The following is a 14,882-nucleotide window of genomic DNA, read 5'->3' on the forward strand; positions in this document are numbered from 1 at the left end:
CACTGCACTATGGAGGAGGAAGAAAGAAGATACAGTGTGGGAAGGGGAGGACAATCAGGGGTGCACAGTCTGGAGTGGGGAGGGGGACAGGGGGGGACAGGGTGACACCAATCTGGGATGGGGGGAGACACATAAGAGAGTTGGGGTCCAGTGTTTATTTAGGGGGCTGGTCTGGTTGTACATTATTCTATACTTAACCCCTTAATAACTGCCCTCTCCAAATATATATCACATATATATAAACCTCACCTACTATCTGCAGGGGTTGGGAACCTTGGCTCTCCAGCTGTTGCAGAACTACAACTCCCATCATGTCTGGACAGCCAAAGTTTTAGCTTTGACTGTCCATGTATGATGGGAGTTGTAGTTTTGCAACAGCTGGGGAGCCATGGTTCCCTACGCCAATCTATAAAGCACCTGTATTTGTATATACAGTGACCATGATACAAGAGTCATTTTTCTAGATTACTTCTATTTTGAATTTGGTGATGAAATACTGTACTGGAGGTGACGGAGTACCTTACTGGAGGTATTGCTGGTGCTGTTGTCTCCGTTGCTGAGTGGAGGTGATCGAACATCGGGAAATCCTACGTTCTATAGAACTCGAACATTCATGAACCTGCCGCATTTGATTGCTGATGTCTTCCCGGTCCGTGGGAAAGGAGGAGACTGCCCAGCAACCCGCCTGGAATTCCGGGATTCAGCCTAGGTAATAGGCTGAATCCTGGAATTCCAGTCAGTACGTACCCGGGCACTCTCCTCCTTTCCCACGGACCGGGAAGACATCAGCAATCTAATGCGGCAGGTTCGTGAGTGTTCGAGTTCAATTGATCCTAGGATTTCCCGAGGTTTGATCGACTCTACTGCTGAGCGTACCTTTGCATTAGTAGATGGCACCATAGAATCACATTACACTGGGTGTCACACTGGAGATAAATCAGGAAGCTTCGCCTCCTAATTCACAGGTACAGACAGCAGGGAGTGGAGACAATGGCGCCTCCGTTAAGGTATAGACAGCAGGGAGTGGAGACAACGGCTCCTCCTCAGGTGCAGACAGCAGGGAGCGGAGACAACGGCGCCTCCGTTAAGGTACTTGGGGACCAAATTTTAAATGGGAAAAATGGAATTAATTTAAAAAATGGTGATAGAGCCCAGAGCTTCCTAAAAATCATTCTTCATAGAAACATTCCAGGTACACAGTAAATATGACATTATTTATCCCATATTGTGAATACCACACGAATAGCTCATCTAAACTTCATAACTCCCCCACATATACTGTATATGTTATATACCAGCAGTGAAAGGACGACATGGGACCCCCTGTGCTTACTGTGCCCACAGGGGGGGGGGGGGGGGGCGCAAAATTTAATCTTTGCCCTGGGTGCAGGAGACCCTAGCTACACCTCTGCCTGGGGGAATTACAGGTCCACACCACCAATCATCTTACACACTGGTGCAGCCTCCCTAAAACCTCTACAGCGCCCCAGAAGAGAGAGAGAACACAGAGAGTAACTTGTAACTTGTTTCTGTGGAAGCCCTTGTGCCTACCTGAAATCGTGACAAGTCCATGAGTAAGGCTGCTTTGCACCACAAGGCCCAGCCATCCTGCAGGTAACAGCACTATACTCACACTGCAGCTCTCAGTGTGTCTCCTCATTCCAGAGCTCAGCACTATACACAGAGATCTAAACACCTACAGACTTTAAAACTACTACCACCATCATTGTTTTATCACCCTCTTACTCTCTTCCATACCCTGGTAGTCCGCTGCACATGGCTTAATAATAACATGGGAGCCACCAAGTCCTAACACCCTTCTATGATAGAACTCTCTCACAAACTTCCATATTGTGACCCAAATACTAATGGTCTTATATTATTTTGATAAATACAGGGGTAAGTCAGCTCACCATAAGGAAACTTGTGCAGGGTTGGTGTTAATCCCAGTTGAAGCAAGTGGATGCGAAGCGGGCCGCGCCCGGTGAATAATGGAAATAGAATGTAGAGAGTTCACAGCTTCCAACAAAGTAGATTCTTTATTTAGGGCATATAAAAATTACAAAAAGGGAGGATAAAAACGTAGGCCTACATGTTTCGGGGCGAAACCCCTTGATCACGGTTGCCGTGATCTTTGTAGTGGTCTTTTTACTCCTAGGTCTGTAACCATGACAAGGGGGCATCCTCTACGTCTAGAGGAAAGAAGATTTTATCATCAGCATCGACGCAGGTTCTTTACTGTACAAGCGGTAAGACTGTGGAACTCTCTGCCACATGATGTTGTCATGGCCGATTCATTAAATAAGTTCAAGGGAGGCCTGGATGCTTTTCCTGAACAATATAATATTACAAGTTATGAGCATTAGATTTCTTGTGATACGTTGATCCAGGGATTGTTCTGGTTGCCATTTACACTGTTAACCATGTGGGAATAATATTGCTATATCTCAAAGGTTGGATAATTCAGTATGCTACAGTATATTTTTTTTAAAATAATATATATATATATTTATTTTTTTTAACCATGGCAATGCCCATTCCCCAACAAAATTTTAAATCAACCCTTTTTCCATTTTACAGATAAAAAATTATAGATAGATAAAACTTTTTACATTTTATAAGCCCTATTAAAAGACATATATTAAATTATTAGCTTGCATTTACTGATCAATGCTATGCCATTGTATAGTATTCATCAGAATTATCGCCAGTCTGCACATAGAGTCTGCCAGTGGGCAAGCTCTATGAGAAGAGCGTCGATCCAACAGGACTAAGGTAAGTATTATATTATCAGTCAGTGACAGGTACTTCTTACACTCAATCCCTTAAATGCTTTGATTGCTCTTAAGCAGCATTAAAGGAGTTAATGACAGGCAGCTGCACGATCATGGCTACCTGTCATCAGGCACTGCTTCTAGGACACTAATGTGAGTGGGGCTGCCCTGCACATATTAAAACCCCTTCACAGTCAGGAACGTATGTATACATTACACGTATGTATACATTACATGTGTGTGTATTGTGGATGTGAGGGTGTCAACAACATTATTCTGCACACAGAAACACCTATATATATATATATATATATATATATATATATTAGTTTTTTTTTTAATTATTCTTTTTAGACTAGGACAATATTATAAGCAATATTTAGATTTCCTATACTGATCAATGCTAACTACTGCATAGCATTGATCAGTTAGATTTGTTACCTGCTGGTAAAACCTGACTATGGCAGACGTAACAGATACTTTGGCTAGTACGGAGACCTAGTAAATGCCTCCAATTACTATAGTAGCCAAAGTAAACAGTAACACTGGACACCAGGCAGAGAGGTCAGTGAGGCATTTAAATGCTGAGCCATATATACAAAAGGCGAGAGCAGTGTGAGCACAGTCCCATACTAGATCTCCCCATACTTCTGGAGACATAAAAGTACATACAGTATATACTATATACAGTATACTATACAGTATACAGCTATAAAAGATACAGATGTATTTTTAATGTAATAATTAGCTGCTAATCAGTGCACATATTGTAAGGACAAACATCTTAGCACAGTGCTAGATTTAAAACATGCTCTAGGCAGCCCCAGCATGCATTCCTTTGGTCAGGCACAGAGAGATTTGATGCGGATGCCCTGCTGCTCAGTGTATTGGAGTAGTGACTGCTCTTGCACATGCTTTTCTTGGGGCTAAGCATCCAGCCAAATGGGAGTAAGCAGTGATGCATACAGCATTGCTGCTTACTTCGTTAGGCAGAGAGCAGAGTTTGGCCCAGCAAACGTAAACTAAGCTTCGGGCCACAGAGTGTTTACCTCACTACTCAGAGTACAGGAGCAGGGACTTCTGCCTTTCCTGTACATGACTGGCTCCAAATAAATCCCCCCAAATTTAGAAGGAAATTGATTCTAAACAACTCGATTCACTCTTCTCTATTTATAGCCAATTTTCAGGTCCTTGGAAAATAGGATTCTGGATTCCTTCCATTATGCAACAGGATGACCTTTACAATGTATATGCCATCTGTGTATGGGCTAATGATATACAAAGTAAAAATGCAGTGATTTTGCCTTGAGTAGTTATTTATTATTACTTTTCTGGATGAGACATAATATATCAATACAGATGCTGAACTCGTCTGAAAGAACCAATTCTGGGATTAGCAGCTCCCCAGTCACTGTATCTCCTGTATTCTCCAGGTCTCAGGTAATACTGGCGTCCCCTGTAGTTGGGCTCCTCATAGAACATCCAATATCCATCATCTACGTGGCAGGAGTGAATGTTATTGTAGTGGAATTGTTCATAGACATGAGGACAATCCTCAGTAAACTCCATCATTTGACCTCTGAAATCATCTTTCTCATACACTCTAATCCTGAATGGTCCACGATGCTGTGTTATAAATTAAAAAGAAAAAGTTTAATTTATCCAGGAAAAGTGCATTTCATGGGATGAAGAATAATCCCTTTTAGGGTGCCTGTCACACGTACAGGATTTGCAGCAGATTTGATGCTGTGTTTAGTTATTTAGTCAAATCTGCTATGGATCCTGTATGTGTGAAGCTACCCTTCTTTCCTGATGGTTGTTAACTAACCATTTCTCTTCAATAGATTAAAGAACCATTTATAAGAGTTTTTTGTGCCTAGGCTAGTCTACTTTAAAGATTTAAAACAATAAAGTTACAGAAATATCCAAAAATACATGACATACATTTCAGTGATATTAATTAAGAAATTATATACCTGTGGAGTTATACGGCAGGATCTGATGGAGTCATTGTAGCCCATCCATTGCTGGAAGTCAGGGTATTCTCCTTTCCTAAGGAAGTATTGGTGTCCTCTGAAGTTGGGATGTTCATACAGGATCCAGTTTCCATTCTCAACTCGGATAGAATTACAACGATTGAAGTATGAGGAAAGATCAGAGGAGTCAGAGTTGCACTCATGAGAGCGTCCCTGAAAATTTTTGCCTTCGTAGAAGATTATCTGCAATTTTCAAGAAAAATCTCAGTATACTGTATATAAATTCAGATTTTAAAGCTCACATACAAAAGTTTGTACTGTCAATAATTACAAATTGTCTGGTTTCTACTTAATTAATGTTATGAACTGCAGTTTTGATCACCTCACCGCTGCTGATAACATGTCAGTTGTTTCTTCAAATTGCTTCTGTTCTTTTTTTCCACACCCCGTTACTTCAGCAAGGCAAAGGTTTCTAACTTATTAGGTACTCCTTCTTCTTAGGCTGTTTCTAATGGCTTATAAGTAACTGCTATAAAACTATAAATCTTCTCCCAAACTTGTCTCGAGTGTTAGCTCAGTACAATCTTTGCTAATTCTGAACACTGTTTCTATTAAGGATTACATGGCTGGTACTTGCTGTTCTACAGTTTGCTGTGTAAGGCCAGTGTAAAGTTCTGTGCCCTTTTACTACTGTCCAAAGACTCTGATTCATGTTCAAAACAAGTTTGATTCTGTTTTATATGATCTGGTCTTATAACAATACATGTAAATGTGACATTTAAAATTCTATACTTTCTATACTATGTTATAGAATTTCGATAAAAAATCAGCATTCATTATTTGACCTCAAGTAGTCTTCTTCATGTATCTGAAGATTATGTAAATGTTACACTAGAGCATGACAGATTAATATATGATGCCCATTCACAGGTAATCCTGGGTTTTGGTTTACATTAGCATATCTACAATACTGGCACACATTCACCATATTAATTGCATGATTAAATTGTGATGTGAATGACGCACCACTTACCTTAACCATCTTAGACGTAGGAGTGTTATTGGAGCTGTACTCTGTCATGAGTGGAAGACCTTTTATACTGTATGTGTAGTACTGCTGATGTAGGGGCAAATTACACAGCTATTCTTTACTATATACTGTAGCATGCTTAGTTCTTTTGTTTTCTTTTGCTCATGTGATCAATTTCATTCATTCCCGAAACTCTTCAGTACAACTACATGCTTATTTGTCCAGATTCAACAATTGTGACACAAAGTGCAATCATCTCTTTGTATGTGTAGTTGTATGTTAACTATATGTAACACAATAAGGCCATTTTTACTAAGTAAAATGCACCAAAATTCTGGTACAAATTGTGTTACAGAATTGGTAAACATGCAATTTTTCCCATTTATTAGGCCTTTTTAATACTGCTCACTGTAAATGTGGGGTTCTAGTTAGAGGACTTCTAAAATGCACCAGATTTATTAATGAAAAGCACTACAATACTGGAGCAAAACAACAGTGAAAAGTAAGCAACTAAAATATAGTACAGTATAGTAGTATAGTATATTGATATATGTTTATAATAATATTTCAATTAAAAAAATGCGCTTGCATTTTTTCACCTAGAGACCCACATGAGCCCTTATTTTTTCTGACACCAATGACAGGCTTAATTTTTCCATAAATTATGCTGTTAAACGGAAAAAGATTATTTGTACAGTGAAATTGAAAAAAAAAAAGGAATTTGTTTACATTTTGGGGGGTTTCGTGTTTACGCCATTCGTCCTATAGTAAAACTGACATGTATTCTATGTTCCCCAAGTCAGTATGATTACAACGATATGTAAATTATATAAATTTTACTTTTCTACTTTTTCTATTCTACTTTTAAAAAATTTAAACCTTAAAAAAAAAAAAAAATTGTTTAAAGCGAATGTAGGTACATTCGCTTTAAGAGTTCCACATGGATAGAACAGCAATGGTGTGGAGAAGCTGGTGCCATGGTCCCTTTTTTGAACCACGCCCTGGTTCCGGGGAATGGTGCGATTTTATTCCCAGGCACTGGCCGGGGTAAAGCACTGAAGGCGGGCTTCCCCAGCCCTCTATGATGCAGCTCCTTTGATTCTAAAGAAGCCGTGTCGTAAAGGGGGTTTTGTCACACTGGGGGCTGGCTGGCCCGCCTCCAGTGCTTCACCCCCAGTCGGTGCCTGTTCTGCTTAGAGTTAGGTTCTTTGGATTCTGTTATTGAACATGAAAAGAAAGTCAGACAAATCAGCAATAGTTAAACATAGTTTATTGAAAATATAATAAATCACTAACCACTGTCAAACTTCATTGATGAGTTCCGAAATGGGTATCGTCAGGAAAATATCACCAAGCCTTAGCGATAGGTCACTTCAAGCAGCTTTAGGCGTCCCCAATCACTGCTGTCAATTGATGATCACAAAGGTGTGGTCATATCTAACATGTTATATACCCATTTTTGCGTCAATAAAGTAGGCAGTTGCAGATGAGTTCCCACATCTGTAAGGCATTACAGTAATACCTCGGTTTTCAAACGCTTTGGAACTCGAACTGCTTGGTATTCTAACAAAAATTTACCCAGAAGTAGTGTTTGGAATTCGAACTTTGCTCAGTTTTCGAACGTTTTTCGAACGTTTTTGCAATCGTAGATGGTGGGTTGTACCTGGCGAGTTAAGCAGTGTTGAGGCTTCACATACAGTACAATGCTGTATAAGACTGCTGAAGTGCATTTACAGTGCAGTAGTAGTAAAGGCAGTGCACCACCATCTCCCATACATTACAGTGTTTAGATGGGGGGAACGCTATACAGTAAAGGATGGGTTAAGAGTTGGTGACTACTGTACTATAATTGCTGGTTCTGATGAACATTTCTTATGTTTAATGTCCTGTACAGTATAGTGATGTTCTGTACTGTACTGTAGTGATTATACTGAGCACTTATCAGTGTAATAAATGAGTATTGTAGGTAATTATTGGTGGCTGCTGGAACCAATTCATCACATTTACATTATTTCCTATGGGAAGACACTGCTCGGTTTTCAAACTGCTTGGTTCTCAAACTGCCTTCCGGAACCAATTAAGTTCGAGGTACCACTGTACTTATCTTACTAGAATGTTGTCAACAAGACTGGCCAAATTTTGCTGACTGCTTCCCATAACTTATCAAGTCTGGCAGAGTGATCCAAAATATGGTTCACTTACATAAGACTAAAAATAAAGTGAAAAACAAGAGAAAAAAACAAGGTTACATGAGCTGGCTTATGACCGGCCATGTTGTTTCCCAACAGCCATCTTTGTATGGTTCAGCGCCATTTTGTATGGTTTGGCGGACTCCGACCGCCATTTTATATGCGGCAGCAGTCATTTTAGCATTTGTATCACAGTGCCCAGGAATAGAACGGCACGGTACACGGGAACCGGGACGTGGTTCAAAAACAGGACCACAGCTCCGTGGTACATTTGCTTTAAATTTGCCCTATTCCCATCCTTATAATGCTTTTATCCTTTGGTCTATGGGGCTGCGTGAGAAGTCACTTTTAGCACCATGATCTTTTCTTTCTATCAGTGCCTTGCTTGCTTATATGCGACTTTTTGTTGACTTTTTATTAAATTTTTTCTGGATTCAATGTGACAAAAAAAATCTACAATTTTGCACTTTGACAGGTTTTTGTGCTTACTCTGTATATCATGCGAGATCAAGTGATAATTGTCATGTGATAATTTAATAGTTTGAGGGAGATTACACACACGGCAATATCAAATATGTTTGCATATTTTTATATATAAAATGGGACAAGGGGGTTGATTTAAACTTTTATTAGGGGAAGGGATTTTTTTAATCAAAAATACTTTTTTTTTTTTTTTTTTTTACTGTACACATTCACTTTTAGTCCTGGGGGACTTTTATTATTGTTGGACCGCACCCCCTAATAGCCGCGGTCCCTAGCTTCAGATAGCAGCTGGGATTGTGGACGTTCAGACGGGGGTCGCCACGCTACCTCTCTCTGAACAGCCTCAAACGCATCAGAACATACATAGGTTCTAATGCGGGATGGGGAAATGTCTTCTAACCTATGTTGATCTACCTTGGCTATTTAATGCAGAAGTTCAGGATGATGTTTGGAAAGCCTGAGATAGGATATTTTAGGATTTGGAATTAGAATCCAAGAGCATTGGGGTAAGTCCTCTATGTCTATCCAAAACGTATGTGGAGGGGCATAGAACCATAGAATGTAGAATCTAAAACACAGGCCACTTACATAGCTATACAATAATTTTCCAAATTGCTTTTTACAGGTCAAGATGTACTTTGTCACATGCTTGCTTTCCCTGCCAAAATACATAGCATGAGTAATTTATTTAACCTCTTAAGGACATAGGACGTACCGGTACGTCCTATGTCCTCACTTGCACTTCAAAGCGGGGTCGCGCGGCGGCCCCGCTTTGAAGTGCCGCGATCCCGGGTGCCGCGTGTAGCCCGGGACCGCCGCTATTAGCGGGCACGGTCTGATCGCCGTGCCCGCTAATTAGCTAATCGGAGGCAGCTGTCAAAGTTGACAGCTGCCTCCGATTACCGGAGGCAACGTTTCCCTGGTGTCTAGTGGGGGAGATCGCTCCTCCGGGACCTTGTCCCGGAGGAGCGATCTCCGTTACTGATGCCGGCCGGGGACGCGTCCAAGATGGCGCCGTCCTCGGCTCGGCACTCGTTTGTATTCGGCTGCAGCAGCCGAAAGCAAACGAGTGCCGATCTCATGGATCTCTGCAGCATATCTATGCTGCAGAGATCTCAATGAGAGATCCAAGTGTATATACTAGAAGTCCCCTAGGGGGGCTTCTAGTATATGTGTAAAAAAAAAAAAAAAAGTGTTGTTAATAGTAAAAAGCCCCCTCCCCTAATAAAAGTCTGAATCACCCCCCTTTTCCCAGGTTTTAAATAAAAGTAAACAAATAAATAAATAAATAAACATGTTTTCTATCGCCGCGTGCGTAATCGCCCGAACTATTAATTAATCACATTCCTGATCTCGTACGGTAAACGGCGTCAGCGCAAAAAAATCCCAAAGTGCAAAATTGCGCATTTTTGGTCGCATCAAATCCAGAAAAAATGTAATAAAAAGCGATCAAAAAGACGTATATGGGCAATCAAGGTACCGATAGAAAGATCACATCATGGCGCAAAAAATGACACCTTACACAGCCCCATAGACCAAAGGATAAAAGTGCTATAACCCTGGGAATGGAGCGATTTTAAGGAACGTATATTGGTTAACAACGGTTTGAATTTTTTACAGGCCATCAGATACAATATAAGTTATACATGTTATATATCGTTTTAATCGTAACGACTTGAGGAACATGCATAACAAGTCAGTTTTACCCCAGGGTGAATGGCGTAAAAACACATTTCCCCCAAATAAAAGAAATGCATTTTTTTTTTCAATTTCACCACACTTCGAATTTTTTTCTGGTTTCGCAGTGTACTTTATGCAAAAATTCAGCCTGTAATTGCAAAGTACAATTAGTGACGCAAAAAATAAGGGGTCATGTGGGTTTCTAGGTGGAAAAATGCAAGTGCTATGACCTTTTAAACACAAGGAGGAAAAACCGAAAACGTAAAAACGAAAATGGGCCATGTCCTTAACCTCTTAAGGACATATGACGTACCGGTACGTCATATGTCCGCACTTGCACTTCAAAGCGGGGCCGCGCGGCGGCCCCGCTTTGAAGTGCCGCGATCCCAGGTGCCGCGAGTAGCCCGGGACCGCTGCTATTAGCGGGCACGGTCTGATCGCCGTGCCCGCTAATTAGCTAATCGGAGGCAGCTGTCAAAGTTGACAGCTGCCTCCGATTACCGGAGGCAACGTTTCCCTGGTGTCTAGTGGGGGAGATCGCTCCTCTGGGACCTTGTCCCGGAGGAGCGATCTCCGTTACTGATGCTGGCCGGGGACGCGTCCAAGATGGCGCCGTCCTCGGCTCGGCACTCGTTCGTTTTCGGCTGCAGCAGCCGAAAGCAAACGAGTGCCGATCTCATGGATCTCTGCAGCATATCTATGCTGCAGAGATCTCAATGAGAGATCACAGTGTATATACTAGAAGTCCCCCAGGGGGGCTTCTAGTATAAGTGTAAAAAATTAAAATAAAGTGTTGTTAATAGTAAAAAGCCCCCTCCCCTAATAAAAGTCTGAATCACCCCCCTTTTCCCAGGTTTTAAATATAAGTAAACAAATAAATAAATAAATAAACATGTTTGGTATCGCCGCGTGCGTAATCGCCCGAACTATTAATTAATCACATTCCTGATCTCGTACGGTAAACTGCGTCAGCGCAAAAAAATCCCAAAGTGCAAAATTGCGCATTTTTGGTCGCATCAAATCCAGAAAAAATGTAATAAAAAGCGATCAAAAAGACGTATATGGGCAATCAAGGTAGCGATAGAAAGATCACATCATGGCGCAAAAAATGACACCTCGCACAGCCCCATAGACCAAAGGATAAAAGCGCTATAAGCCTGGGAATGGAGCGATTTTAAGGAACGTATATTGGTTAACAACGGTTTGAATTTTTTACAGGCCATCAGATACAATATAAGTTATACATGTTATATATCGTTTTAATCGTAACAACTTGAGGAACATGCATAACAAGTCAGTTTTACCCCAGGGCGAATGGCGTAAAAACACATTTCCCCCAAATAAAAGAAATGCGGTTTTTTTTTTCAATTTCACCACACTTTGAATTTTTTTCTGGTTTCGCAGTGTACTTTATGCAAAAATTCAGCCTGTAATTGCAAAGTACAATTAGTGACGCAAAAAATAAGGGGTCATGTGGGTTTCTAGGTGGAAAAATGCAAGTGCTATGACCTTTTAAACACAAGGAGGAAAAACCGAAAACGTAAAAACGAAAATGGGCCATGTCCTTAAAGGGTTAAAGGGTTAAAGTGTCACTGTCGTGAATTTTTTTTTTGCAGAAATCAATAGTCCAGGCGATTTTAAGAAACTTTGTAATTGGGTTTATTATCCGAAAAATGCATTTTATCATGAAAAAGCAGTTTGAAGCTCTCCCCCCTGTCTTCATTGTTCTCCTATGGAGAGAGCTAAAGAAAAGACCAAAACAGGACAACAAAGAGTTAATCTACAAATCCCTCATGGGATATCTCCTGTGACAGTCACCAGTGACCTGTCTGAGCTCGGATTACAGCTGTCACCCAGCTCCGTGCCTGTAATCCTCTGTTATCTGCTTTCTGCTGCCGGCTAACTCCCTCCTTCCTCCTCCCCCCTCCCCTCTCCCTAGAGCAGACAGGGTACGTCTGATGCAACAAGTCACAATTTTCAGATTTTTCAGAGTGGATGAAAAAGAGGAAGGAGGGGGGGACCTGGGAAAAGGCTTTTTACATGCAGATAATGGCAGATTTGGCTAATAAACCCAATTACAAAGTTTCTTAAAATCGCCTGGACTATTGATTTCTGCAAAAAAAAATAAATACGACAGTGACTCTTTAAGGGCATTAAGAATGTGTGTGGGGTGGGGATAGGTAAACCTTGGGCCTTGGAGGAGATAGGTCATCCATGGAATAATTAAAGACATGTTTTTTTGACCAAACCAAAGAGGTAAAATGCCCCAGGCGCAAGCCTAGGGGGGGGGGCGCCAGACTCCCGCACACACAGCCCTTGTCATTTTCAAAGCTACTGATGCTGTGTGTGCAGGAAGACTGTGGTGTAGTATGGGGTTCTGCTCTGTGTTCCCTGTATGCAGGGCAGGCATTAGGACAGTATCGGGTACTGCTGTCATGGACAGGGCTAGCAGTAGGGACCCTTACAACTTCCCACCTATGGGCCAGTTCACACTGAGTAAACACGGCGTAATTCCGCGGCGAAGCTCTCCGCCGCGGAATCCCGCCATGCTCAGTGTGCTGCTTTAAGTGAATGAGAGGGTGCGCGCTTGTTCGCTGCCGGCGCTCTCCGCTCAGAGAGCTAACATGTTAGTTCTTTGAGCGGAGATGAGAGGATGCGGACAAGCACGCGCTCTCCCATTCGCTCAAATCAGCACACTGATTCCGGCACACGGGATTCCACGGGATTCAGTGGCGGAGAGCTCCGCTGGGGAATTATGTCGTGTTGTAAGGGTCCCTACTGCTAGCCCTGTCCCTGACAGTACCCGATACTGTCCAAATTCAGTGTTTACTCAGTGTGAACTGGCCCTATCAGTGAGACCAGGGGCCGTCCCCATCAGCCTCTGCAGGGCAACACGTGCATACACAGAAAGCAGCAGGGGGTGGGGACATCGGGGCACCATTAGGAAGACCAGGTATGTGCAACATTTCCCCCTTAGTTCTTGTGTATTTATGCCCTAGCTGCTGATGCTTTGTGCAGCCAGGGTATATATACAGCAGTAGCTATAATGGGAAATCACTCTGCAGTGTGTTCTGTCATTACAGAGGCTGGGCTGTTAGTGTGTCTGTCTGACCTTCCTATAGTGCAAGGAGCTGGGAGCATGGCTGCCTGTCACATCCATCACTAAGCACAGAGCTGAGGGGAGCCCTGGGCCTAGTGCTGGCTGTATACAGGAAGCTTCGCTCCTGCAGTCAGATGGTCTAACAGCTCCAAACTGTCCCGGATTCCGCGGGACAGTCCCGTTTTCGGGGTGCTGTCCCGCGGTCTTGGAACGGCACCCAGTGTCCCGCATTATATGTGGCCCCACCGAAAAAAACAATAAACCAGTAACTCACCTGTCCGCCGGTCCCAGCAGCTCCTCTCCCGGCAGAGCGCGCACTCCCATCATCCTTCGGGGCGGGCAGCGGGGTATACAGACACTGACTGTGCCGGAAGTGACCTGCAGACTCTATCATGAATTACTTCCGGCACAGTCAGTGTCTATATACCCCGCTGCCCGCCCCGGAGGATGACGGGAGTGCGCGCTCTGCCGGAAGAGGAGCTGCTGGGACCAGCGGACAGGTGAGTTACTGGTTTATTGTTTTTCTGGTCAGGCCACACAAATGGGAGGATTGGCTACTATGTGGGGCGCTATATGGGGGATTGGTTACTATATGGGGGGATTGGCTACTATGTGGGCACTATATGGGGGATTGGATAATATGTGGGGCACTATATGGGAGCATTGGCTACTATGTGGGGCACTATATGGGGGCATTGGCTACTATGTGGGGCACTATATGGGGGCATGGGCTACTATGTGGGGCACTATATGGAGGGATTGGCTACTATGTGGGCACTATATGGGGGCATTGGCTACTATGTGGGGCACTATATGGGGGATTGGCTACTATGTGGGGCAGTATATATGGGGGCATAAGCTACTATGTGGGGCACTATATGGGGGCATTGGCTTTTATGTGGGGCTCTAAATGGGGCATTGCATACTATGTGGGGCATATATGGGGGCATTGGATACTATGTGGGGCACTATGTGGGGGATTGGATACTATGTGGGGCACTATATGAGGCATTGGATACTATGTGGGGCACTATATGGGGGATTGGATACTATGTGGGGCACTATTGGGGGGATTGGATACTATGTGGGGCACTATAATGGGGGATTGGATATTATATAGGGCATTTTTGGGGGATTGGATACTGTATAGGGCACTATTCAGTCAGCAGCAGCATGTGGTCACTGTAGGGGAGTGGCTATGGAGGGTTGCTATGGGGGTGTGGCTATGGAGGGTCGCTATGGGGCGTGGCTATGGAGGGTCGCTATGGGGGCGTGGCTATGGGGACCGCAGCGCACATGTCCCTCTTTGCAAAAGTTGGGAGGTATGATATTACTATGTAGTGTGATCTGCCCCCAGCAATCCTCTGTATAGTAGTGCTATAATGTCATGCAGGCTGTATATTACTATATAGTGGGATCTGCCCCAGCAATCCTCTGTATAGTAGTGCTATAATGTCCTGCAGACTGTATATTACTATACAGTGGGATCTAACCCAGCAGTCCTCTGTATAGTAGTGCTATAATGTCCTAAAGGCTGTATATTACTATACAGTGTGATCTGCCCAAGCAATCCTCTGTATAGTAGTGCTATAATGTCATGCAGGCTGTAGATTACTATACAGTGTGATCTGCCCCAGCAATCCTCTGTAT

General features: G+C 42.9%; 1 protein-coding gene across 1 annotated transcript; it reads right to left on the reverse strand.

Annotated features, from left to right (window-relative positions):
• Positions 1–4,124: 4,124 nt before the first annotated feature.
• Positions 4,125–5,831, reverse strand: LOC138801774 (gamma-crystallin 1-like). Its single transcript, XM_069984872.1, has 3 exons — positions 5,784–5,831; positions 4,751–4,993; positions 4,125–4,400 (listed from the first exon to the last, which is right to left on the reverse strand). The coding sequence occupies exons 1-3, from the start codon at positions 5,829–5,831 to the stop codon at positions 4,125–4,127; spliced, it is 567 nt and encodes a 188-aa protein (XP_069840973.1).
• Positions 5,832–14,882: the final 9,051 nt, after the last annotated feature.

Source organism: Dendropsophus ebraccatus, chromosome 9 (assembly GCF_027789765.1).
Source record: "Dendropsophus ebraccatus isolate aDenEbr1 chromosome 9, aDenEbr1.pat, whole genome shotgun sequence".
In the NCBI taxonomy this organism is placed as follows: domain Eukaryota; kingdom Metazoa; phylum Chordata; class Amphibia; order Anura; family Hylidae; genus Dendropsophus; species Dendropsophus ebraccatus.

Bases quoted from the DNA above. Each gene is read 5' to 3' on its own strand.
- LOC138801774 (XM_069984872.1), bottom strand. From the start codon at position 5,831: ATGACAGAGTACAGCTCCAATAACACTCCTACGTCTAAGATGGTTAAG. The intron at 4,994-5,783 runs GTAAGTGGTGCG...TGAAAATTGCAG, and splicing joins CTACGTCTAAGATGGTTAAG to ATAATCTTCTACGAAGGCAA. The intron at 4,401-4,750 runs GTATATAATTTC...TTTATAACACAG, and splicing joins CCTGCCGTATAACTCCACAG to CATCGTGGACCATTCAGGAT.